This window comes from Scyliorhinus torazame, chromosome 2, assembly GCF_047496885.1.
Source record: "Scyliorhinus torazame isolate Kashiwa2021f chromosome 2, sScyTor2.1, whole genome shotgun sequence".
NCBI lineage: Eukaryota > Metazoa > Chordata > Chondrichthyes > Carcharhiniformes > Scyliorhinidae > Scyliorhinus > Scyliorhinus torazame.
The window spans coordinates 124,545,150-124,571,421 of NC_092708.1; the positions used below are offsets into that span (position 1 = coordinate 124,545,150).

A 26,272-nucleotide genomic window follows, 5' to 3' on the forward strand; every position below is an offset into this window, starting at 1 on the left:
TTAAAAAGGAAAAAGCAAAAATTGTTCCCATATTCAAAAGAGTAACATTTTGGTTGACAAAAGACTTATTAGCAATTCACCTCCCTTTAATCTACTATTATTGAACAAATCTGTGAGAATATTTTGAGGTTATTACTAATACAGTGGATAAGGGAGGCGTGGTCTTCAGTTTTAAATAAACATTCATTAAGGTGCCACACAAGACATTATTGCACAAATTTAGGATTCATGGGGTAATATATCAGTCAGGATAAAGGATTAACAGACAGCAAACACCGTATAGGAATAAGTTGATTCTTTTTGATCGGCAGATTGTAACTAATGAGGTACAACAAGAAGATCAGTACTTGGAAATCAGGTACAGGGTATTTACAATTTATATCAATGACTTAGATGATGAGCTGATATAACCTATCCAAGTTGCTGATGATACAAAGTGGGAAAGTACACTATGAGAAGATACAAAGAGGCTGCAAAAGGATCTAACCAGGTAAGTGAATGGGCACGAATGTGAAGAAATCTGAAGTTACTATTGTAGAAAAATTAGAAAAGCAGGTTATTTTTTATATGGTGAGGGAAGTATAGGCATTCAGAGGGATCAGTGTGTCCTTGTAAACAAATGTACAGCAAGCATTAGGAAGCAAAATGGTATGTTCATCTTTATTACAAAGGGATTAGCGTATGAGAGAATAAATTGTATTGCAATTGTTTTGAGCCTTGATGAGACCAACTGTGTACAGTTTTGGTTCAGGAAGGATATACTTGAGGTGCCATGGTGGCACAGTGGTTAGCACTGCTGCCTCACAGATCCAGGGTCCTAGGTTCAATTCCGGCCTCGGGTGACTATCTGTGTGGAGTTTGCACTTTCTCCCTGTGTCTGCATGCATTTCCTCCGGGTGCTCCGGTTTCCTCTCACTATCCAAAGATGTGCAGGTTAGGTGGATTGGCCATGCTAAATTGTCCCTTAGTATTCAAGAGATTAGGTGGTGTTACTGGGTTATGGGGATAGGGTCGAGGCGTGGGCTCTAGTCGGGTGCTCTTTGCAAGGGCTGGGGCAGACTCGATGGGCTGAATGGCCTCTTTCTATGATTCTATACTTGCCTTGGAATTAGCGCAACAAAGGTTCAATGGAATAGACTGTTGGGAGGAGAAAATTACCTTATGAGGAAAGATTGAATAAACTAGGCCCATATTCCCTAGAATTTAAAAGGAGATATAATTGAATCGGATCATATAAAATTATTCAGGGACTTGACAAGGTAGATGCTGGGAAAATGTTTCCTCTGGCTGGGACGATTAGAACTAGGGATCACAGTCTCAGATATGGAGTCGGCCATTTAGAACTGAGATGAGAAGACATTTCTTCACTTAAAGGGTCCTTAACCATTGGAATTCTCAGCACCACAGAGCTGTAGATAATCGGTTGTTTAATATTTTAAGTCAGTTGTCAATAGGTTTTTGACATTATGGGAACCAAGGACATGGGAATTATGGTGTAGCTAAGGTAGAAGATCAGCATGATCTTTTTCTATGGCTCAGCAACCTTGAGGGGCCAAATGGCCTACTCCTACTTCTTTTTTACTTATTTTACTTTAGAGTCGGCTGTATTTTATGCAATCATTTAAGATCAGTGTTACTCCTTGGCGTGACTGGGAGACCTGTTGGGCGTTTTTGTCCTTGGAAAAGGTGACATTTGCCCTGAGAGGGACGGGTGAGTGATTCCACCAGAGATGGGGATGTTCATTTTACATTTTGGAGACCTAGTTGCTGCCGAAGGGTTTGGGGAGGGTGGGGGGGGGAAGAGCGAGAGCGTCAGCTACTGTTGGTTTAGAAATGTTGCATAAAAATATTTTTTTAAAAGATCAGTGTTACTCTTGCTCAGTGACAATGGAGCTCCATGCATTTGTACATAATCCGTTCAACAGTTTACAAATTCTAATTAAGTTAATGCAAATGTTTGCAGAAGCAATGAAAATGTCCATTGTAAAAAAAAAAAATCGCATTGCTCTTTAGAATGTTAACTTATTTAATTATCCACTTGCTGTTATAGCACCAGAACTATTTTTGGTGCTATATTGTAGCTGTTGTTCTATCTTCAATTTTCTTTTAGAACTTGTAATCTTTTTCTAACTGTTATCATCTAATTGTAGTAACTGACACAATATTCTACTCCGTTGGAACTTCAGAAGCAACAAAGCATTTCATGTGCACTGACCTTCATTATAAAAGGAACCTTTAACCATGTTCCTTGATCAATTTTACAAGGCATTTTGTAGAATGTTCACACACCCCTATTCTGACTGCTTTAAACTGACTGCTGACTGGGAGGACATCATCTTAATATACCATTAAGTCCTTTGAAGATACAAATGAACAAAAGATGTTAAAAAGTATCTTTCTCATAAACAGATTAAGTGCTCAGCCATTCATTGGATTCAACTGGTTTGTTCACTCAAGTACAACTGCCAATCAAACATATACTTCAAAAAAGTAAAGTGGTATTTGAAATAAATATATGAACCCCAAGACTAACTATCATGAGGTAAATAAATTATATTTTGCACAAAAACGTGTAATGCCCCAGAATTCCAATTGATTACATTGGGTTAAGAACCTATTTTCACTTACTGAAAATTAAAGCCCATTCTAATATTACATGCACCTAGATTCTATAATATTACTTTGAAATGTTTTATTCAGTGCTACACAGAGAATTTTTGTGCCATTAATACACAATTTCTGTAGCACTATCAAAGTGCTTTTGCTTTTCCCCTCCATTATATTAAATACCAGTTGTGTCTTATTTCTCTATCCATTTACACTCTGAGTAGATGACTTTTTTCCTGTCTGGGTGATAGTTTAGGACAAATTATTATTAAAATAGATGGTGCACAAATGACTGCAGAATGAAATACACCGCAGAGAGAAAATAGAAATTAAAAGAAAGGAAATATATTTCCATTGAGTTTATATTACCTTGAACTTACCTATGCAAAATACTTTTTTAAAATTGCATTTAACCCGAGAAATTACAAACATATTTTTCAGGTTGTAAGCAATTCAGAATATGCTATGTATACTCATTATTCACCGACTCAGATGGGCATTTCACACAGAAGCTGATATATTCCTTGAACTTGACAGTAAGTTCTTAAATAAATAATTTTTCATCCCTGTGGGGCCAGTTCTTCCGATGTTCAATCATTTCCAACTGCTATCAACATCTATTGTAATCCAGTAACTTATCCTTACTTTGAAATCACAATAATTAAATAAGTATTCAGTAATATCACCAAATGTTGCTCTTATCGCTGAATATTTGACCTATATCAGTTTAATTTAAAAAAATAAATTGCAGATGTAAATATTAATAAATTAATGTTTGCATTCCAAAGTAAAAAAAAAACAAAAGTTACACATGAGAAACAAACCAGGGGTAGTTTTGAATAACCACCTGATGATATTTGGTACTGATTATGCAGCTTATGTAGAAATATTATACATAACATTTTTTTTCAGTTAGAAAGAGATCTATAAGCAAAAGTTTTACAACTCTGATGAACTATGCCATAGTTCAAAAGGCAGAAATAAACACTGGCAAGGGTCACCAAATGCTATATCAATATTATATTCTGATATCCTGTGTTGTAGACTCATCCCTAGTCCAGAATTGTAAAGTACTTCATTACAGGTGTAGTTACATAATTTAATTTGATAAATACCCACAATTTACAAAATGAGGCTAATTCACTACATTTGATTAAAAAGAACGCTGCAACATTTTCTGATTTCCATCAAAGATCCCTGACAAAAACAAGGACCAAATCATGCAGTAGCTTTTATTCATATTAAAGAACCCAAGTCCAACCCAGAAGTTTCAGTTGTCAAAATTATATTACTATGTGTCTGAGTTCAGTATACTATAAAAAAGTACAAAGGATTTCTGTCTTTTCAACCTGCTCACTGAAACAACTACTCGGACAAAATAACATAACTCATTCTTTCTATCACTGCGCACGATTCTCTTCCCAACAGTTTCAAAATAAAATATCTTCATTTTGGATAAGCATCTCTACCAATAGTCTTTGATAACGTATGTCATTTAAGGCTGCCATGGGATCCTGTTCTGGGGCTCGCATTAGAGTTGGTCCAAAAACAATTCCAAGATTTTCTGCATTCATCAGGTTGTCCTTCTCATGTAGAGTAACCCTGCAAAAAACAACCACTCATTTTAGCAAACTGCTGAATTGTAATATTTACTTTGGTAAAAGTCTATGAAATTACAGCTCAAATCAAATAGTATTTGAAAATTAATAGACTTCAGAATATTGGTACATTTGTCATTAAATCCTACGTACTAATTTTGGCTAGCTTTCCAATCAGACTCAAAATTCTGAAAAGTTGTTATAGTTGTTGTACCTTCACAAGCAAGATTAAATTGTATAGAATTCAAAGGCACTCTGCATGGAAGTACTTTTATTTCTTTAGGAACACTCCCATTAAAAGTTACCTAATTATACTGCATTCATTTAAATGTGAGAATTTCCATCCAAAACGTTTAACAAACATTTCCCATTTTTAAAAAAAGTTGCCTAATGCTTAAATAGGATCATAGAATTTACAGTGCAGAAGGAGGCCATTCGGCCCATCGAGTCAGCCTAGTAACCCCACCTAAACTTTTGGACACTAAGGGGCAATTTTATCATGGCTAATCCACCTAACCTGCACATCCTTGGACTGTGGGAGGAAACCGGAGCGCCCGGAGGAAACCCACGCAGACATGGGGAGAAATTACAAACTCCACAGTCACCCGAGGCCTGAATTGAACCCGGGTCTCTGGAGCTGTGAGGCAGCAGTGCTAACCACTGTGCCACCCCATCTAGATTCACAAGAATAAAATATCAAACAAGGAAACTAATTTGGTTCGCTACATTTGCTTTTCAAAATATACGCTGCCATGGACTCCTGTCAAACATATTGGAATTAATGTTCCTGTCCCGTCCACCATGGGAGTCATCACAAACGGGACGGAACATTTGGCGGATCACTTAAAGGTCCGTTGACGTCAGGTGGGTATTTCCAGTCCTGGGGCAGGTTCAACTGGAAAATCCCACCCACTGAGTCCCCTGAAGCTAACTAACAAATAAACTTGCCAGGAAAGAAGGTTCAAGGAAATTTATTCCTGAACATCTAAGATCATCTAATTGAACATTGCGGTATCACACATTCTAATCAACATTTTCCAACAAGTGGAATATCCTGGAATTCAGAAATAACCCTGGCTACTCTTCATCACAAACTGTTGTCTTAAATCCCCCTCCCTTGCCTCCTCCACCCTGATCTCCATGTGCACAGAGACTATGGACTTCTTTCTCAGTAAATTTGAGACCATCTGTTCAGCTGTCTTTTGCCATTTCTCTTCATTATCCTAGCCCATCAGGTCAAACTTTTCCTAAGGCCACCTTGCCCTGCTCTGAACTTGCATCATTCTCCAGTTTCTCTCTTACCTCGAATCATGCCCTCTCTGAGATCATCTTGTCCACGAGAACCACCTCCTACTCCCCTGACCCTATTCACACCAAAACTGATGACAACCCCAAGATATAAGTTAAAATTCCTTCTCAAGTACTGTGTGCCTGTCCTTCAAATCTTCTTGAATTGCCCATCTCCTCAAAAAAATCCATCTTTGACCACCTCTATTCTGGAAAACTAGTGCCCCATCTCCAATCTCCTTTTTGTCTCCAAAGTCCTAAAATGTTTTGTCGACTCTGAAATTTGCATCCATCATGCCCAGAACCCACTGAATCCCTCCAATCAGGTTACTACATATTTTACAGCACTGAGAAGATCCTTATGGAAGTAGCAAATAACATTCATGGTTGCCATGGTCAACCATCACTCCTCATCCTTCTTGCCCTATCTGCAAGCTTTGATACATTTAGCCAAACTATTCTTCTCCAACATCTCTCCACTATTGTCCAGCTGTGTGAGACTGCAGTTTCCTACTTCCATTCTTAGTTGTCCAGTTATAACCAGAGAATTATCAATAATGGTTTCTCTCACCACTCCTGCACGGTTAACTCTGTTGTCCCCAAGAATTTATCCTTGGCCCTTTATTTCTCATCTGCTTGATCCCCTTGATGACATAATGTGAAAACATGTCATATTCCACATGTACAGTAATACCACCTAATAATAATAATCTTTATTGCCACAAGTAGGCTTACATTAACACTGCAATGAAGTTACTGTGAAAAGCTCCTAGTCACAACATTCCGGCACCTGTTCGGGTACATGGAGGGAGAATTCAGAATGTCCAAATGACCCAACAGCTTATCTTTCGGGACTTGTTGGAGGAAACCGGAGCACCCGGAGGAAACCCACGCAGACACAGGGAGAACGTGCAGACTTCACACAGACAGTGACCTAAGCCGGGTATCAAACCTGGGATCCTGGGGCTGTGAAGCAACAGTGCTAACCACTGTGCTACCATGCTGCCCTTCTCTCTCACTACCATCTCTCTCAATCCCTCCGCTGTCTCTAATTTGTCATATTGCTTGGTCAACATCCAGTATTCAAGGGCAGCACGGTGGTGCAGTGGTAGCACTGCAGTCTCACAACGCTGAGGTCCCAGGTTCGATCCCGACTCTGGGTCACTGTCCGTGTGGAGTTTGCACATTATCCTTGTGTTTGCGTGGGTTTCGCCCCCACAACCCAAAGATGTGCAGGGTAGGTGGATTGGACACGCTAAATTGCCACTTAATTGGAAAAAATGAATTGGGTACTCTAAATTCATTAAAAAAAAAACATCCAGTATTTAAGGGCAGCACGGTGGCGGTAGTTAGCATTGCTGCCTCAGGGGCGGCATGTGGCTCAGTGGATAGCACTGGGACTGCGGCGCTGAGGACCCGGGTTCGAATCCTGGCCCTGGGTCACTGTCCGTGTGGAATTTGAACGTTCTCCCCGTGTCTGCATGGGTTTCACTCCCACATTCCAAAGATGTGCAGGCTAGGTGGATTGGCCATGCTAAATTGCCCCTTAATTGGAAAAAAAATAATTGGGTACTCTAAATTTATTTTAAAAAACATCCATTATTTAATGAGCAGAAATTTCCTTCAGTCAAACATTGAGAAGACCAAAGGCACTCGCTTCAGTCCCCATCACCAACTCAATCTCTTTACTTGACAACTGCCTGAGGCTGAACCAGACCATTCACAATCCTGCTATTTAGCACAGGGCTAAATCGCTGGCTTTGAAAGCAGACCAAGGCAGGCCGGCAGCACAGTTCAATTCCCGTACCAGCCTCCCCGAACAGGCGCCGGAATGTGGCGACTAGGGGCTTTTCACAGTAACTTCATTTGAAGCCTACTGGTGACAATAAGCGATTTTCATTTCATTTTTCATATCTGACCCTGGATTGAGCTTCTGACCATCTATCTGCTCCATCGCTGCCTACTTCCACCTCCATATCTGCCAGTTTCCACTCTTGTGTTAGCTCATCTCTGGAATTGACTATCTCAATGTTTTCCTGGCCACCTCCCATCATCCACTCTACATCAATTTGAGACTTCAGCAGCAGAGGAAACATTTTGTTTCAACAAGAATTTGACCACCTATAGCACAATATATTCTCATGTTCAAACTTATTCCCCACCAAACACCTGGTTGAAAAAATAATGAATTAATGTCCTGCTTTGAAGCAACTATGATATCTTAATGGTGATATGGGGCGGGATTCTCTGAAATGGAGACAGAGTGTTCGCGCCGTCGTGAACACCGTCGAGGTTCACGACGGCACGAAACGGCCCCTATCCCGACCGATTCAGGGCCCGAAAATGGGCTAGGAACGGCGCCGCGTCATTTACGCGCGCCAGGCCTTGGCACCGCGTAAAGGCGGTGCCGCATACATGACGCGGCCGGTGCTGCATAACTGGCGTCACCTGCGCATGCGTGGTTGCCGTCCTCCTCGAGTCCACCCCGCAAAAAGATGTCAGACGGATCTTGCGGGGCTGGGAAAGAAAGGAGGTCTGCCTTCAGAGAGGCCGGCCCGACGATTGGTGGGCACCGATCGCAGGCCAAACCCCATTTGAGGCCCACCCTGGTGCAGGATCCCCCCCCCCTCCCCCCCGCAGGCTGCCCCCCCAGCGTTCCCGTGCTGTTCCAGCCGGCAGCGACCAGGTGTGGACGGTGCTGGGTGGAACCCGCCGTTTTGGGCAGGCCATCTGGCACTGAGAATCGCGGGGGTACCGGTGAATCGCCATTTTGGCTGTCTCAGGTGATTCACTGGACCGCGTAACGCGATTGTGCCGATCTGGCCGCTGTCATGAATCGCGGGAGGGCGTCGGACCGGCGACGCGGGAAAATTTGGCGACCCAGGCGATTCTCCCAACCAGCACGGGAGCGGAGGATCGCGCCCAAGATACTTGCTAGCATAGTTTGGGAAAACTAATTATAACAAGTATTTTGGTGGTAACACAGAGTAGGATTGATTTTTCTTAATATTTCAGAAATTATTCAATTGCTCTTCTAATGAATTACACAATGACATTAAACGACAAAACGTATCACTTATCCAATACCTATACCACACTTCAAACTGTCTTGTAAAATTGAAATTGAATTTTTGAAACATGACTGCCAAATTAGTTAATTACCTGCACAAAGAACATTATTTGGATAGAAAGACATTCTCTTAATCTAAATTGCCATCTTCGGAATTGGAATATTGAAGTCTTAAATAATAAACAAGTTTGATCTTGTAATGTTGGTGCACCATACTTGTAAAATGAGAGGCCAAAATTTGAATTTCAATGTCAACTGATGTTTACAGTATGAGTTTCTAACACAGTAAACTCACTATTCTTAACTGAACTTTATAGGACAAAGAGAAACTGGTTTAACAAATAAATGTTCATTTATCCATCCTGTGTAAGTCTGTTTAAATAGATCTTAAGTTTTCCCCTTTTCGGAATATCATGATTTTTTTGTGAGAGGTGTGAGGGAACAAAAATATAGGAATGCAAAATAAGAAAACTACAAGTCATATTCGGTATTCTACAAATTGACATGCTTCTAAGAAAAAAGAAAAATAATATTCACATCAAAAGGTTAAGTAAAATAGTTATTAACTTCATAGCACTCACATATAAATAGTTAATATTAGTTGTTATGATATACCTTTTTAAATGAGCCATAAGGTACTTCAACGTTTCACAGTGTGCAGGTGGCAACATTTTTAATGCTTCATGAACTGATTCCAATCTCTCATCAGGTTCTGGAATCTCTGCAATAAAAACAAAAGAATAACAAAACATGAAGGGCAAGAAATTGGGCTCATTAATGGCTGTTTTGGAGTACTTAGAGCTCCAAGATGGCATCCGAACATGTGTGAGACTAATCATAACTGACCCTATATTGTTGAGACCATTAGCGCCTGAGAAGCAAATGTTTGCTGAAAGTATACAGAACAGGCAGATCACTCAGTGTGCAACACTCATTCGACATAATTTACCATATTGGTGCTTAGCACTCCAGCTTACATCTGTTTTTAACCTGGTACAGCTGAACACGTGTTCCCCCCCCCCCCCCCCCCCCAATAGTGGTATTTAAAGGGATCATCAGCTATTTACAGGTTAGTTGCTGGCTAAGCTTTTCTCATGGTTGTTGCACTCTCCAAGTGTTTGGTACTTTTTATAGTTGCTTCAAGTTACAAAAAATGACAGGGAATGCTATGTCAGGTGCTGACTTCAAGGCTTATGCACAAACAAAGTGTTCCTAGACATGGATGCATTAAGACGTATTCCATTGCCAAAGCGAATGACTGATAGAATAATGCCAAGCAGAGCAGGACAAACTACTTAAAGAGGGAGGAGATTTATCAGCAGAAGACCATATCCACCCAGGGTTATCAGAGAGCAATTTTTCTACCTGAACCTCAATGAGGAACAATATGTATGATGGCTGAGGATCATTAAGGATGTACTCACTGAAATCTGCCACCTGCTGCAGCCACAATTGAAAACTTGCAGTTTTCATGAATAGTATTGCCAATGGTTCTGTAGGTGACCTAAGCGATGAACTATTGTGTGTCTATTGTGAGTAGTGCAGGAAATATTTACAACATCTCTCAGTTTGCTGTGCACAGTTGCATATGGGAGATCACTGAATGTATCTATTTAAGACAGCGAACTACATTTTCATTCTCTCTTGTCAGAGACAAACAGGCAGAGCGAGCATGCATCTTTGGTAGGTTTTCAGGCTTTCCCATGGGGCAATATGTCATTAGCTTTATGCACATCGATTTGCAGATGCCCCATGTCAACTCTGCCCTATATCGCTGCCAACAAGAGTTCCACTTCCTCAATGTCCATGTGATGTGTGACCACAGGCAGTGACTCATAAGAGACAATTATAGTAGCCCGGCAGCAGTCATAATGCCTTCATTATATGGCACCTGCTATGCCATCTGCATTTCAGCCGCTACAGCAAACCAAAATTGACTACTGGGTGACAAAACTGTTAACAGATGGTACTTCTGATGACTCTAGTACGTTACCCACGCACATATGAGCAACATGAATATAATGAAAGACATGCTGCTATACAAAATACGATAGAGCAAATCAATGGCGTGCTGAAACAACATTCTTCCTCTTAACAGTTCTTAAAAAGTCCTGCACAACAGCTTCTTCCCCGCTGTTACCAGACTCCTAAGCGACTCTCTTATGGACTGACCTGATTAATACTACACTCCTGTATGCTTCACCCAATGCAAGTGTCTACGTATTTACATTGTGTACCTTGTAATCCATCCATCTATCCATGTCAGCATCATGAAGGGCCAGCTTTGCCACCAGCTATAATTTGAACAGCTAAGGAACAAGAGCACTGTTGCTTTACAATGCCAGGGCCTCAGGTTCGATTCCCGGCTTAGGTCACTGTGTGTGCGGAGTCTGCACATTCTCCCTGTGTCTCCGTGTGTTTCCTCCGGGTGCTCCGGTTTCCTCCCACAAGTCCTGAAAGATGTGCTTGTCAGGTGAATTGGACATTCTGAATTCTCCCTCAGTGTACCCGAACAGGCGCCGGAGTGTGGGACTAGGGGCTTTTCACAGTAACTTAATTGCAGTGTTAATGTAAGCCTACTTGTGACAATAATAAAGATTATTATTATTATAGACAGTCCTTTATTTTACCCCGGTTGACCTTCAAGAACTCATCCAAGTGTAACTCTCAAACAGCTCTGAGCCTAAAAGGCCTGGCTGAGGCCTGCACTATCTTGGCATGGGCGTCACCCATCTGGCTGGCTAGCTGACTGACAAAGGCACAGATGGAGTGGCAGGGTGCCATCCTGAGGGAAGAGCCGGTTCGTGCTCCATGAAGCAACTTCCACTGAGTGGCACTTCAGCAAACTTAGTTGTACATTGGAAGACAAACTGCGGAACCACTGTGACAATCTGCAAACAACTTTACACACTGCAATGCTTGTTTTACTCAGTACTGGCTACTCCAGAATGCTGACAGCCTCAAGGGCTTTTGGCATGTTTTTAATGTGCTGTCACAGGTCAGGTACAGCAGCATAGTCTTTCCATTTGGAGTCTCCTGTAAGTTAATAACTGACCCTGGGGTCTCAACCTCAAAAGGAATTTTTCATCCACCACTCCTCTCTCAAAACCTGAAACGTCTCCTCTCATTTGCCAATACTTCCCTGAATATAACACACATTGGATTTGCTTCCTTATTTGCACTGGCACAATTGAAAAAAACATATCTCAAGAAATCATCTTTATACTGCTTTCATCCTCAGTTAAGTTTCTTCTTTGTAGGCTGCTACCCAGAGGCCCTGGAGCTTTGTACAGAGCTAACACCAGCACTGCTCCGTCCTGCGGTGGATTCTCCTAAGCAGCTCCCTCCAGCGGATTCAGATGTGAGGTCCTGGCCAGTTGGTACTCTGCCTATTTATGTCTTTAGTTGTCTCTTTCTTGTAAGAAAATGATTCATGTTCACAATCCTATTGCTTTGCTTGCCGGCAGCTAGAAAATGGAAGAAGTTCTCCTTCGTGATTTACTGCCAAAAGCACATACTTACAGGGCGCTTGACGTCAATTGTGCATGCAGGATGCATGGCCTGCTCATTGCTGTCGCTTATGATCGGAAGACTGCGTACAGCCTCATTTCCTTCTCATTTAAAAGGCTGCAGCGGCCGCCATTCTTAATAAATATGCCAGTAGGTCAAGCTGGCCAGTGAACAGGAGTGTGGTGGCGGGAGGAGCTGCGGCCATCAGAGCCTGGTAGAACAGGTTTCGATGGGCCCAGCAGGTGTGAAAAGTTGGGGGAGGGGACTGATACTGGGTGAGGTGTTTTCGAGAGGAAGTGGATGGGAGGATTCTGGGGGAGGGGTAGCAGTTTGATGGTAACAATCCCAGTGGGCAGGGGAACCTGCAGTTATGAGGATGGTGGATAGGTGGGGAGGAGCGGGTGGTGCGAGACCCCGGTGAGGATAGTTACGTGGAATATGAGGGGTTTGTTGGAGGGAGTTTTTTCAGGGTTATCTGGGGGGGGGGGGGGGGTAGTGCTTGTGAACTTCAAACCAGGGCCCCTAGAAGCCTTTTCGGGGGGTCGGACCGGCTTGAGCGGCAGCGGGTGCAGATGTTAGCCTTTACCTCGCTGATTGCCCGGAGGCGGGCCCTGTTGGGGTGGAGGTTAGCTTCTTCATCCTGTGACACAGCTTGGCCGGGGGGACCTACTTGAATTTCTTTGACTCTCAGGAAGGTGAAATTTCAGCTGAAGGGGATGAAGGAAGGGTTTCACAATTCATGGGGGCTGTTTATTTATACACTTTCGTGAATTGGTTACCCATTGAAAACAGCGCGAGTGGAGAGAAAGCCGGGACATTGAAAACAGCGCGAGAGGAGAGAAAGCCGGGAGATTTAAAAATCGCGGGAGATTTAAAAAGCGCGGGAGATTTAAAAAGCGCGGGAGGAAAGAGAGCCGGGACATTGAAAACAGCGCGAGAGAGAGAGAGAGAGCCGGGAGATTTAAAAAGCGCGGGAGCTGCGAGTCAGAGCGGAGATTTTAAAAGATCGCGGCCTAGCTTCGGGAGCCGTTCGGAGGAGGAGGAGCAGTCTCTGTCAGGGAGAGAACCTGAGAACATCTAAGACACTCAGAAGGTAAGAAGGTAAGTGATTTTTACTCATTTTTACTTTTATACCTTTTTCAAATTGTGTGTGTCGGGGGGGGAAACTGAAGTGACATCACAGAAAAGCTGTGACCTGAGTGGCTGGTTGGGAATCTACACTAAATTAAAAAAATTAAGCATTGGTAACTAATTAAACATAATTACTTAATTATAATTTAGAGGGGTATCTAAGCCAGAGATCGGAGAGTACTATATTTAGCTTTCGCATTTATATTTGAACTCTAGTGCGAGGAAACAAATAGTTAACAGTAACTTAAAAAAAATATATATAATATAAAATTTTTAAAAAACTTTTAATTTTAATTAATTGACGCAATGTCAGTTAGAGGGGTGCAGTGCTCTGACTGTGAGATGTGGCAGGTCCGGGAGGCTTCCAGCGTCCCAGATGGCTTCATCTGCAGAAAGTGCACCCAACTGGAGCTCCTCACAGACCGCATGGTTCGGTTGGAACAGCAATTGGATGCACTTAGGAGCATGCAGGTGGCGGAAAGCGTCATAGAGCGCAGTTATATAAATGTGGTCACACCCAAGGTGCAGGCAGAGAAATGGGTGACCACCAGAAAGGGCAGGCAGTCAGTGCAGGAATCCCCTGTGGTTGTCCCCCTCTCGAACAGGTATACCCCTTTGGATACTGTCGGGGGGATAGCCTATCAGGGGAAAACAGCAGCAGCCAGAGCAGTGGCACCACGGCTGGCTCTGATGTTCAGAAGGGAGGGTCAAAGCGCAGAAGAGCAATAGTAATAGGGGACTCTATAGTCAGGGGCACAGATAGGCGCTTCTGTGGACATGAAAGAGACTCCAGGATGGTATGTTGCCTCCCTGGTGCCAGGATCCAGGATGTCTCCGAACGGGTAGAGGGCATCCTGAAGGGGGAGGGAAAACAGGCAGAGGTCGTTGTACATATTGGTACTAACGACATAGGCAGGATGGGGCATGAGGTCCTGCAGCAGGAGTTCAGGGAGCTAGGCAGAAAGTTATAAGACAGGACCTCTAGGGTTGTAATCTCGGGATTACTCCCTGTGCCACGTGCCAGTGAGGCTAGAAATAGGAAGATAGAGCAGCTAAACACGTGGCTAAACAGCTGGTGTAGGCGGGAGGGTTTCCGTTATCTGGAGCACTGGGAGCTCTTCCGGGGCAGGTGTGACCTATATAAGAAGGATGGGTTGCATCTAAACTGGAGAGGCATAAATATCCTGGCCGCGATGTTTGCTAGTGTCACACGGGAGGGTTTAAACTAGTATGGCAGGGGGGTGGGCACGGGAGCAATAGGTCAGAAGGTGAGAGCATTGAGGGAGAACTAGGGAATAGGGACAGTGGGGCTCTGAGGCAGAGCAGACAGGGAGAAGTTGCTGAACACAGCGGGTCTGGTGGCCTGAAGTGCATATGTTTTAATGCAAGAAGTATTACGGGTAAGGCAGATGAACTTAGAGCTTGGATTAGTACTTGGAACTATGATGTTGTTGCCATTACACAGACCTGGTTGAGGGAAGGGCAGGATTGGCAGCTAAACGTTCCAGGATTTAGATGTTTCAGGCGGGATAGAGGGGGATGTAAAAGGGGTGGTGGAGTTGCGCTACTGGTTAGGGAGAATATCACAGCTGTACTGCGGGAGGACACCTCAGAGGGCAGTGAGGCTATATGGGTAGAGATCAGGAATAAGAAGGATGGAGTCAAATGTTGGGGGTTTACTACAGGCCTTCCAACAGCCAGCGGGAGATGGAGGAGCAGATAGGTAGACAGATTTTGGAAAAGAGTAAAAACAACAGGGTTATGGTGATGGGAGACTTCAACTTCCCCAATATTGACTGGGACTCACTTAGTGCCAGGGGCTTAGACGGGGCGGAGTTTGTAAGAAGCATCCAGGAGGGCTTCTTGAAACAATATGTGGACAGTCCAACTCGGGAAGGGGCGGTACTGGACCTGGTATTGGGGAATGAGCCCGGCCAGGTGGTAGATGTTTCAGTAGGGGCGCATTTCGGGAACAGTGACCACAATTCAGTAAGTTTTAAAGTGCTGGTGGACAAGGATAAGAGTGGTCCTAGGATGAATGTGCTAAATTGGGGGAAGGCTAATTATAACAATATTAGGCGGGAACTGAAGAACATAGATTGGGGGCGGATGTTTGAGGGCAAATCAACATCTGACATGTGGGAGGCTTTCAAGTGTCAGTTGAAAGGAATTCAGGACCGGCATGTTCCTGTGAGGAAGAAGGATAAATACGGCAATTTTCGGGAACCTTGGATAACGAGAGATATTGTAGGCCTCGTCAAAAAGAAAAAGGAAGCATTTGTCAGGGCTAAAAGGCTGGGAACAGACGAAGCCTGTGTGGAATAGAAGGAAAGTAAGAAGGAACTTAAGCAAGGAATCAGGAGGGTTAGAAGGGGTCACGGAAAGTCATTGGCAAATAGGGTTAAGGAAAATCCCAAGGCTTTTTACACGTACATAAAAAGCAAGAGGGTAGCCAGGGAAAGGGTTGGCCCACTGAAGGATAGGCAAGGGAATCTATGTGTGGAGCCAGAGGAAATGGGCGAGGTACTAAATGAATACTTGGCATCAGTATTCACCAAAGAGAAGAAATTGGTAGATGTTGAGTCTGGAGAAGGGTGTGTAGATAGCCTGGGTCACATTGAGATCCAAAAAGACGAGGTGTTGGGTGTCTTAAAAAATATTAAGGTAGATAAGTCCCCAGGGCCTGATGGGATCTACCCCAGAATACTGAAGGAGGCTGGAGAGGAAATTGCTGAGGCCTTGACAGAAATCTTTGGATCCTCACTGTCTTCAGGTGATGTCCCGGAGGACCAGAGAATAGACAATGTTGTTCCTCTGTTTAAGAAGGGTAGCAAGGATAATCCAGGGAACTACAGGCCGGTGAGCCTTACTTCAGTAGTAGGGAAATTACTGGAGAGAATTCTTCGAGACAGGATCTACTCCCATTTGGAAGCAAATGGACGTATTAGTGAGAGGCAGCATGGTTTTGTGAAGGGGAGGTCGTGTCTCACTAACTTGATAGAGATTTTCGAGGAGGTCACAAAGATGATTGATGCAGGTAGGGCAGTGGATGTTGTCTATATGGACTTCAGTAAGGCCTTTGACAAGGTCCCTCGTGGTAGACTAGTACAAAAGGTGAAGTCACACGGGATCAGGGGTGAGCTGGCAAGGTGGATACAGAACTGGCTAGATCATAGAAGGCAGAGAGTAGTAATGGAAGGATGCTTTTCTAATTGGAGGGCTGTGACCAGTGGTGTTCCACAGGGATCAGTGCTGGGACATTTGCTGTTTATAGTATATATAAATGATTGAGGAAAATGTAACTGGTCTGATTAGTAAGTTTGCAGACGACACAAAGGTTGGTGGAATTGCAGATAGCGATGAAGACTGTCAGAGGATACAGCAGGATTTAGATTGGAGACTTGGGCGGAGAGATGGCAGATGGAGTTTAATCCGGACAAATGTGAGGTAATGCATTTTGGAAGGTCTAATGCAGGTAGGGAATATACAGTGAATGGTAGAACCCTCAAGAGTATTGAAAGTCAAAGAGATCTAGGAGTACAGGTCCACAAGTCACTGAAAGGGGCAACACAGGTGGAGAAGGTAGTCAAGAAGGCATACGGCATGCTTGCCTTCATTGGCCGGGGCATTGAGTATAAGAATTGGCAAATCATGTTGCAGCTGTATAGAACCTTATTTAGGCCACACTTACAGTATAGTGTTCAATTCTGGTCGCCACACTACCAGAAGGATGTGGAGCCTTTAGAGAGGGTGCAGAAGAGATTTACCAGAATGTTGCCTGGTATGGAGGGCATTAGCTATGAGGAGCGGTTGAATAAACTCGGTTTGTTCTCACTGGAACGAAGGGGGTTGAGGGGCGACCTGATAGAGGTCTACAAAATTATGAGGGGCATAGACAGAGTGGATAGTCAGAGGCTTTTCCCCGGGGTAGAGGGGTCAATTACTAGGGGGCATAGGTTTAAGGTGAGAGGGGCAAGGTTTAGAGTAGATGTACGAGGCAAGTTTTTTACGCAGAGGGTAGTGGGTGCCTGGAACCCGCTACCGGAGGAGGTGGTGGAAGCAGGGACGATAGTGACATTTAAGGGGCAACTTGACAAATACATGAATAGGATGGGAATAGAGGGATACGGACCCAGGAAGTGTAGAAGATTGTAGTTTAGTCGGGCAGAATGGTCAGCACGGGCTTGGAGGGCCGAAGGGCCTGTTCCTGTGCTGTACATTTCTTTGTTCTTGTTCTTGAACGTTAGGGGGGGGTTGGCGGTATTGTTGTCTTTGGTTACACTATTTACGGATTGATTCTTAATTTGTGTTTTTTCTAACCTGGAATGTACGGGTGGATGTTTTGGTCTGTATATTGAGTGGGTGCGGTTTGTGTGCGGGGGATTGTTATTGTATTTGTTTATTGATGAAAATGTTGCAAATGAGGAGAATAAAAATATATTTTTAAAAAATGTCGGCAGTGGTCATTGGCCACTTCTTCTGCAATGGGGACCACTGCGGGAATGCCGCAACTGATCATTTCCCAACCCTCCCCAATACCCACCCGTGGATGGCGATCAGCACTCTGAAAAACCCTGGCTCAGGGGAATGTAGCTCCAGGATGTTTATATGTCCTTATATGATTGTGTGCCAGGTTTGTAGCACCAAACCTCTTAATAAGGCAAAGGTTTTAGGTCCCATCACACTTAAAAGTTGTCACCTCTCTATCATTTTCAATTCCATTTGCAAGGACAGAAACTCAAAACATTCAGTTTAGTTCTGGTCACCCTATAATAGAAAGGACATTATTAAACTAGAAAGAATGCAGAAAAGATTGACTAGGATGCTACCGGAACTTGATGGTTTGAGTTAGGAGAGTTAGACTGGGACTTTTTTCCCTGGAGCATAGGAGGCTTAGGGGTGATCTTATAGATCAAAATAATGAGGGGCATAGATAAGCTCAACATCTTTTCCCAAAGGTAGTGGAGTTTAAAACTAGAGAGCATAGGTTTAACATGAGAATGGAGAGATACAAAAGGGTCCAGAGGGGCAATGTTTTTCACACAGAGGGTGGTGAGAGTAAAGTGTAATGTTCTTGCCAGATGGCCTGATTTATATTACAAGAACACTTGTAGCTAAAGCTATAAATGATTTAACATTAACTGTGAGTCAAATATATATAAACAACAGATAAATAATAGTATGACCATGCATAAGCAACCTCTCTCCCAGCTTCCTAGTCAATCGGAGGTCACCTGACTCTAACATTCACTTATATACTAATGAGACTCTTAGTGGTCAGTCGGTGAAATACAACACAACCATGATATCACTACAGTGTGTGTCTGGAACGAGCTGCCAGAGGCAGTAGTAGAGGCGGGTGCAGTTTTCTTTTTAAAAAGCATTTAGACAGTTATATGGGTTAGATTTATATAAAAGGATATGGGCCAAATGCGGGCATTTGGGACCAGCTTAGTGATAAAAAATGGGCGGCATGGGCAAGTTGGGCCGAAGGGCCTGTTTCCATGCTGTAAACCTCTACGTCTCTAGGAGCTCCAATGTTCAACAGTCTCATCAAAATGTCCCATAGGTCCGGCAAGTGTGGCCATTTTCTTTTATTTCTCTTTGTCAGTTGCTATGTTGCTGTTTTAAATGGTTTGTTGCTTTTTCACTCAGCTGTCTCTGCATCTGCTGGTTGAGTCTCTGTGTTTTCCCCGTGGTTTTACTTGCGTGATCGTGGCTGTGATTTTTTTTCTTTTGAGGACTTCACTTATTTTTCAAAGCTACTGCAGGCTCTCTTTTATTTTGCACGAGGGGCTGTTTGCAGCTGGTCAATTTCTTTATTGTTGATTTCCTGTGCTTTTTCGGGATTACAGTTTATTTTATAACTTAAAGCTGTTTCATGTGTCAGCTGTTTTCTTTCACTGGTAATTTGTTTTCACAAGCACTTTTCAGTTTTTATTGATTGTCCCGGTTTTTTAAAACCTTGAAGTAACAGCACTTTTGACTGCTATTTTTTTTTAAAAAATTACCGAAAAGCTGCAATTCTTTTATTTTACTATTTCCTTTAACAGTTTCCTTTTATTTTTAAAGTCTGCAGGTTTCTTTTTGTCCTGGAACTCCCTCCCTAACAGCACAGTGGGTGTACCCATACCTGAAGGACTGCAGCAGTTCAAGAAAGCAACTCACCACCACCTTTTGAAGGGCAACTAGGGATGGGCAATAAATGCTGGCCAAACCAGCGACGTCCACATCCCATAAATGAATTTTTAAAAATAACTTGCAAAATACGGTGAGCCAGGCAAAATATATAATACATCACACAAACAAAAAAATCACATAAATGCTTCATTTCCTGTTGACACAAAGTAAAAATGTTTGAAGATATCATCATATGAGGAAGGAATACTTGATATACTCCCTTCATAAGTAGTGGCTCGCATTTTGCAGTCAGTAACTAAACGAGACCGGTCAATGCAGATCTCAAAGAAAACTGCCCACAAAAATCTAGCTATCTCTGTGGTGTGGAATCTCACTTTTGCTGATGTCAGACTGAATGGAACCAAGTCAAAGGGTATCGTTCAGGCATCCAGCAACAGTTATGTTGTCATCAAGTAGGGTAATGAGGTTTCCGGGTGCGGCGATGACCAGCTGAGTCGCACGTTTCGGCAGCTCCCTGTGAAACGGACTTTTGGGCTCTTGATAGGAGCCCCAACGGCAATTTTGACGGCTAAAAACACTGTGCGGTAAACCAGAAGGGAATCCCCCCTGGATACGGATGGAAAAAGGAGGAGAGAGTGACCAGATTGCAGTGGATCCTTTAGAACAGCGGCAAGGAAGGCAAGCAAAAACCAAGATGGCGTCGGAAGGTGGCAGTTTAACATGGGGCCCTGAACAACAAGAGTTCTTGAAATGCTGTGTGGAAGAGATCAAAAAGGAAATGAAGAAAGAGCTGTTGGCCCCGATACTACAGGCGATCGAAGGGCTAAAGGAGGAACAAAAGACCCAGGAGCGGGAGCTTCGGGTCGTGAAGGCAAAGGCAGCCGAGAATGAGGACGATATACAGGGCCTGGTGGTGAAGACGGAGACGCAGGAGGCACATCAGAAACGATGTGTGGAAAGGTTGGAGGCACTGGAAAACAACGCAAGGAGGAACAACCTGAGGATTCTTGGTCTTCCTGAAGGTGTGGAGGGAGCGGACGTCGGGGCATATGTGAGCACGATGCTGCACTCGTTAATGGGAGCGGAGGCCCCGGCGGGTCCGTTGGAGGTGGAGGGAGCATACCGAGTGATGGCGCGAGGACCGAGAGCAGGAGAAATTCCCAGAGCCATAGTGGTGAGATTCCTCCGTTTTAAGGATAGAGAAATGGTCCTTAGATGGGCGAAGAAAACTCGGAGCAGTAAATGGGAGAACGTGGTGCTCCGCGTTTATCAAGACTGGAGTGCGGAGGTGGCGAGAAGGAGGGCGAGCTTTAATCGGGCCAAGGCGGTGCTTCATAAAAAGAAGATAAAATTTGGAATGCTGCAACCGGCAAGACTGTGGGTCACATATCGAGGGAGGCACCACTACTTTGAGTCGGCGGATGAAGCGTGGACTTTTATTGTGGAAGAAAAACTGGAATGAGCGGGTTATTAAAAAGAACGTTCGAACAAAGTGGTGGGGCGAATGTGGGGGGCAAAGAGGGGTTTTATGTACTAATCCTGCGATGTGGTAACTTTTCTCTCTCCCACAGGTGGTGATGGGGGGAGGAGGGGAGGTGGAGGAGATGGGGCGTTGGCCATTGGGGGCGGGGCCAAGGGAGAAGCGCGGGCTTGGTTCCCGCGCTATGATAATCATGGCGGGAATAGAGAAGCAGGAAGGAGGGGGCGTCGCACGGTGCGAGCCGAGGTCACGGGGGGAAGCCGAGGTCAGCCAGAGTTTGCTGACTTCTGGGAGCAACATGGGGGGAGTAATTACGCTAGCGGGGGATCTAGCGGGGGGGGTGGGAGGGGGGAATTACTGGGTTGCTGCTGCTGGGGAGAGGGGGGAGCTGGTATGGGAGAGGATGGGCGGGGGGGCACCGCCTGGGGGAGATACAGCTGCGTGGGAACCGGGTGAGGAGCTGGAAAAAGGTGATGGCTAATCGACAAGGGGGGGGGGGGGGGTAGGAAGCCCCCCAACTCGGCTGATCACGTGGAACGTGAGAGGGCTGAACGGGCCGATAAAGAGGGCACGGGTACTCGCACACCTTAAGAAACTTAAGGCAGATGTGGTTATGTTACAGGAAACGCACCTGAAACTGATAGACCAGGTTAGGCTACGCAAAGGATGGGTGGGGCAGGTGTTCCATTCGGGGCTAGATGCGAAAAACAGGGGGGTGGCTATAATAGTGGGGAAGCGGGTAATGTTCGAGGCAAAGACTATAGTGGCGGATAACGGGGGCAGATACGTGATGGTGAGTGGCAAACTACAGGGGGAGACGGTGGTTTTGGTAAACGTATATGCCCCGAACTGGGATGATGCCAATTTTATGAGGCGGATGCTAGGACGCATTCCGGACCTAGAGATGGGAAAGCTGATAATGGGGGGAGATTTTAATACGGTGTTGGAACCAGGGCTGGATAGGTCGAAGTCCAGGACTGGAAGGAGGCCGGCAGCAGCCAAGGTGCTTAAAGATTTTATGGAGCAGATGGGAGGTGTAGACCCGTGGAGATTTAGCAGACCTAGGAGTAAGGAGTTCTCGTTTTTCTCCTATGTCCATAAAGTCTACTCGCGAATAGACAATTTTGTGCTGGGTAGGGCATTGATCCCGAAGGTGAGGGGAACGGAGTATACGGCTATAGCCATTTCGGATCACGCTCCACACTGGGTGGACTTGGAGATAGGGGAGGAAACAGGAGGGCGCCCACCCTGGAGAATGGACATGGGACTAATGGCAGATGAGGGTGTGTGTCTAAGGGTGAGGGGGTGCATTGAAAAGTACTTGGAACTCAATGATAATGGGGAGGTCCAGGTGGGAGTGGTCTGGGAGGCGTTGAAGGCGGTGGTTAGAGGGGAGCTGATATCAATAAGGGCACATAAAGGGAAGCAGGAGGGTAAGGAACGGGAGCGGTTGCTGCAAGAACTTTTGAGGGTGGACAGACAATATGCGGAAGCACCGGAGGAGGGACTGTACAGGGAAAGGCAAAGGCTACATGTAGAATTTGACTTGCTGACTACAGGCACTGCAGAGGCACAATGGAGGAAGGCACAGGGTGTACAGTACGAATATGGGGAGAAGGCGAGCAGGTTGCTGGCACACCAATTGAGGAAAAGGGGAGCAGCGAGGGAAATAGGGGGAGTGAGGGATGAGGAAGGAGAGATGGAGCGGGGAGCGGAGAGAGTGAATGGAGTGTTCAAGACATTTTATAAAAAATTATATGAAGCTCAACCCCCGGATGGGAGGGAGAGAATGATGGGCTTCTTGGATCGGCTGGAATTTCCCAAGGTGGAAGAGCAGGAAAGGGTGGGACTGGGAGCACAGATCGAGGTAGAAGAAGTGGTGAAAGGAATTAGGAGCATGCAGGCGGGAAAGGCCCCGGGACCGGATGGATTCCCAGTCGAATTCTATAGAAAATATGTGGACTTGCTCGCCCCGGTATTGACGAGGACCTTTAATGAGGCAAAGGAAAGGGGACAACTGCCCCCGACTATGTCTGAAGCAACGATATCGCTTCTCTTAAAGAAGGAAAAGGACCCGCTACAATGCGGGTCCTATAGACCTATTTCCCTCCTAAATGTAGATGCCAAGATCCTGGCCAAGGTAATGGCAATGAGAATAGAGGAATGTGTCCCGGTGGTGGTCCACGAGGACCAAACTGGGTTTGTGAAGGGGAGACAGCTGAACACGAATATACGGAGGTTGTTAGGGGTAATGATGATGGCCCCACCAGAGGGATAAACGGAGATAGTAGTGGCGATGGATGCCGAGAAAGCATTTGATAGAGTGGAGTGGGATTATTTGTGGGAGGTGTTGAGGAGATTTGGTTTTGGAGAGGGGTATGTTAGATGGGTGCAGCTGTTGTATAGGGCCCCAGTGGCGAGCGTGGTCACGAATGGACGGGGATCTGCATATTTTCGGCTCCATTGAGGGACAAGGCAGGGATGCCCTCTGTCCCCAGTATTGTTTGCACTGGCGATTGAGCCCCTGGCGATAGCGTTGAGGGGTTCCAAGAAGTGGAGGGGAGTACTTAGGGGAGGAGAAGAGCACCGGGTATCTTTGTATGCGGACGATTTGCTACTATACGTGGCGGACCCGGCGGAGGGGATGCCAGAAATAATGCGGATACTTGGGGAGTTTGGGGATTTTTCAGGGTATAAATTGAACATGGGGAAAAGTGAGTTGTTTGTGGTGCATCCAGGGGAGCAGAGTAGAGAAATAGAGGACCTACCGTTGAGGAAGGTAACAAGGGACTTTCGTTACCTGGGGATCCAGATAGCTAAGAATTGGGGCACATTGCATAGGTTAAATTTAACGCGGTTGGTGGAACAGATGGAGGAGGATTTCAAGAGATGGGATATGGTATCCCTGTCAATGGCAGGGAGGGTGCAGGCGGTTAAGATGGTGGTCCTCCCGAGATTCCTCTTTGTGTTTCAGTGCCTCCCGGTGGTGATCACGAAGGCTTTTTTTAAAAGGATTGAAAAGAGCATCATGGGTTTTGTGTGGGCCGGGAAGACCCCGAGAGTGAGGAAGGGATTCTTACAGCGTAGCAGGGATAGGGGGGGGCTGGCACTACCGAGCCTAAGTGAGTATTATTGGGCCGCTAATATTTCAATGGTGAGTAAGTGGATGGGAGAGGAGGAGGGAGCGGCGTGGAAGAGATTAGAGAGGGCGTCCTGTAGGGGGACTAGCCTACAGGCTATGGTGACAGCCCCATTGCCGTTCTCACCGAGGAACTACACCACAAGCCCGGTGGCGGTGGCTACACTGAAGATTTGGGGACAGTGGAGACGGCATAGGGGAAAGACTGGAGCCTTGGGGGGGTCCCCGATAAGAAACAACCATAGGTTTGCCCCGGGGGGAATGGATGGGGGATATGGAATGTGGCAAAGAGCAGGAATAACGCAACTGAAAGATCTGTTTGTGGATGGGAAGTTCGCGAGTCTGGGAGCGCTGACCGAGAAATATGGGTTGCCCCAAGGGAATGCATTCAGGTATATGCAACTGAGGGCTTTTGCGAGGCAACAGGTGAGGGAATTCCCGCAGCTCCCGACACAAGAGGTGCAGGACAGAGTGATCTCAAAGACATGGGTGGGGGATGGTAAGGTGTCAGATATATATAGGGAAATGAGGGACGAAGGGGAGACTATGGTAGATGAACTAAAAGGGAAATGGGAAGAAGAGCTGGGGGAGGAGATCGAGGAGGGGCTGTGGGCAGATGCCCTAAGCAGGGTAAACTCGTCGTCCTCGTGTGCCAGGCTAAGCCTGATTCAGTTTAAGGTATTACACAGGGCACATATGACTGGAGCACGGCTCAGTAAATTTTTTGGGGTGGAGGATAGGTGTGCGAGGTGCTCGAGAAGCCCAGCGAATCATACCCATATGTTTTGGTCATGCCCGGCACTACAGAGGTTTTGGATGGGAGTGACAAAGGTGCTTTCAAAAATAGTAGGAGTCCGGGTCGAACCAAGCTGGGGGTTGGCTATATTTGGGGTTGCACAAGAGCCGGGAGTGCAGGAGGCGAGAGAGGCCGATGTTTTGGCCTTTGCGTCCCTAGTAGCCCGGCGCAGGATATTGCTAATGTGGAAAGAAGCCAAGCCCCCGGGGGTGGAGACCTGGATAAATGACATGGCGGGGTTTATAAAGCTAGAGCGGATTAAGTTCGTCCTAAGGGGGTCGGCTCAAGGGTTCACCAGGCGGTGGCAACCGTTCGTCGAATACCTAGCAGAAAGATAGACGGAATGGGAAAAAGAAGGCAGGAGCAGCAGCCCAGGATCGGGGGGGGGGGGAGGAGGAACCAGAAGGACTCTCAGGGTTGTTAATATATACTGTATAGTATGTATAGGTCGTTGCTACAGATAATTATATATTGGACTGTTAAATTATATTTTTGGAGAGTGTTACTTGTGACAAGGCAGTTGCCAATTAGGGCTAGTTTTCATTTTTGTTATTTATTATTTATTTATTTATTTTTTGTTTATAAAATAGGTCATTGTTATTTGTGTTGTTATAATATTGTGTAAAGGATGCACAATGTACTGTGTTGGTTGACCAAAAATTTTCAATAAAATATTTAATAAAAAAAAAAAAAGTAGGGTAATGAGCCAATAACACTGACAGACAGCAGACCAGGGAATAAAATGCACTTCTGATTAAATTCTACAGAGAACAGAATAACTGGTTGGACATACTCATTGGGTTAAGGTAGAAGCTGAAGTATCAAATAAACTTTTAAATAATGTATTATTTCAAAAATATTATTTCATAATGGAGAAATTTGCTATTACACAAATATAAAATTAGTTTTCCAGGTTCAGAGAGATCTTTCAACAATAATTATGAACTAGTGTGCTGTTAAAAATCCAGTTACCCCTCATCAACATGGCATAAGTTTTTCAAGGGTTCTTACAGCAGAACTAATAGTGTTAAACAGCAACTTCTGGATTTTCATGTTTAACTGACAAACATGGATTCCAGACATTTCTGTTATTTTGAGAGGGGTAATGATCGTGAAAACTGACAGTTTTGATGCGATTGGATCACAAAATCTGATCCATTGTGGAATTTTCCATTTTTGGAACTAAGTGCCGTGGTGGGTGGTTTCCGGTTTCTTTCCTTCTGGGTGGTGTGGCAGGAAATCGCACTCAATTATATGCTCAGAACCTCATTAATTATTCATAGGCAAGTATCTTTCTGAATCACATGGTGGCCGGGAATTGATTCATCTGTCCCGCCAGTACCTAAGGGGGTCGAAGGACTGGCGCCATATTTAAATGCCACCCGGGCACACACTTTTCACTCTCTCCAGCCCAGGTCTATAGAGATGTGTAGAAATGTCAGCAAAGCTGCCCCGAGATTAGCCACGGCTCCCTTGAGGCATTGATAAGAGGAGTACACTGGAGGTGCTTCAC

The 26,272-nt window shown here is 44.9% G+C and overlaps 1 protein-coding gene across 10 annotated transcripts in view; it reads right to left on the bottom strand.

Moving 5' to 3' along the window:
- Window positions 1–3,692: 3,692 nt before the first annotated feature.
- chn1 (chimerin 1) overlaps window positions 3,693–26,272 on the bottom strand; it is a 393,699-nt gene continuing 371,119 nt past the window's right edge. For all 10 annotated transcript variants that reach the window (XM_072476464.1, XM_072476432.1, XM_072476457.1 and 7 more), the window contains 2 exons: window positions 9,178–9,283; window positions 3,693–4,209 (listed from right to left, as the gene is read on the bottom strand). In XM_072476464.1, the coding sequence (XP_072332565.1) occupies window positions 4,038–4,209; window positions 9,178–9,283 (278 nt within the window). In that variant the 3' untranslated portion in view covers window positions 3,693–4,037. The remainder of the gene's footprint in view (window positions 4,210–9,177; window positions 9,284–26,272) is intronic.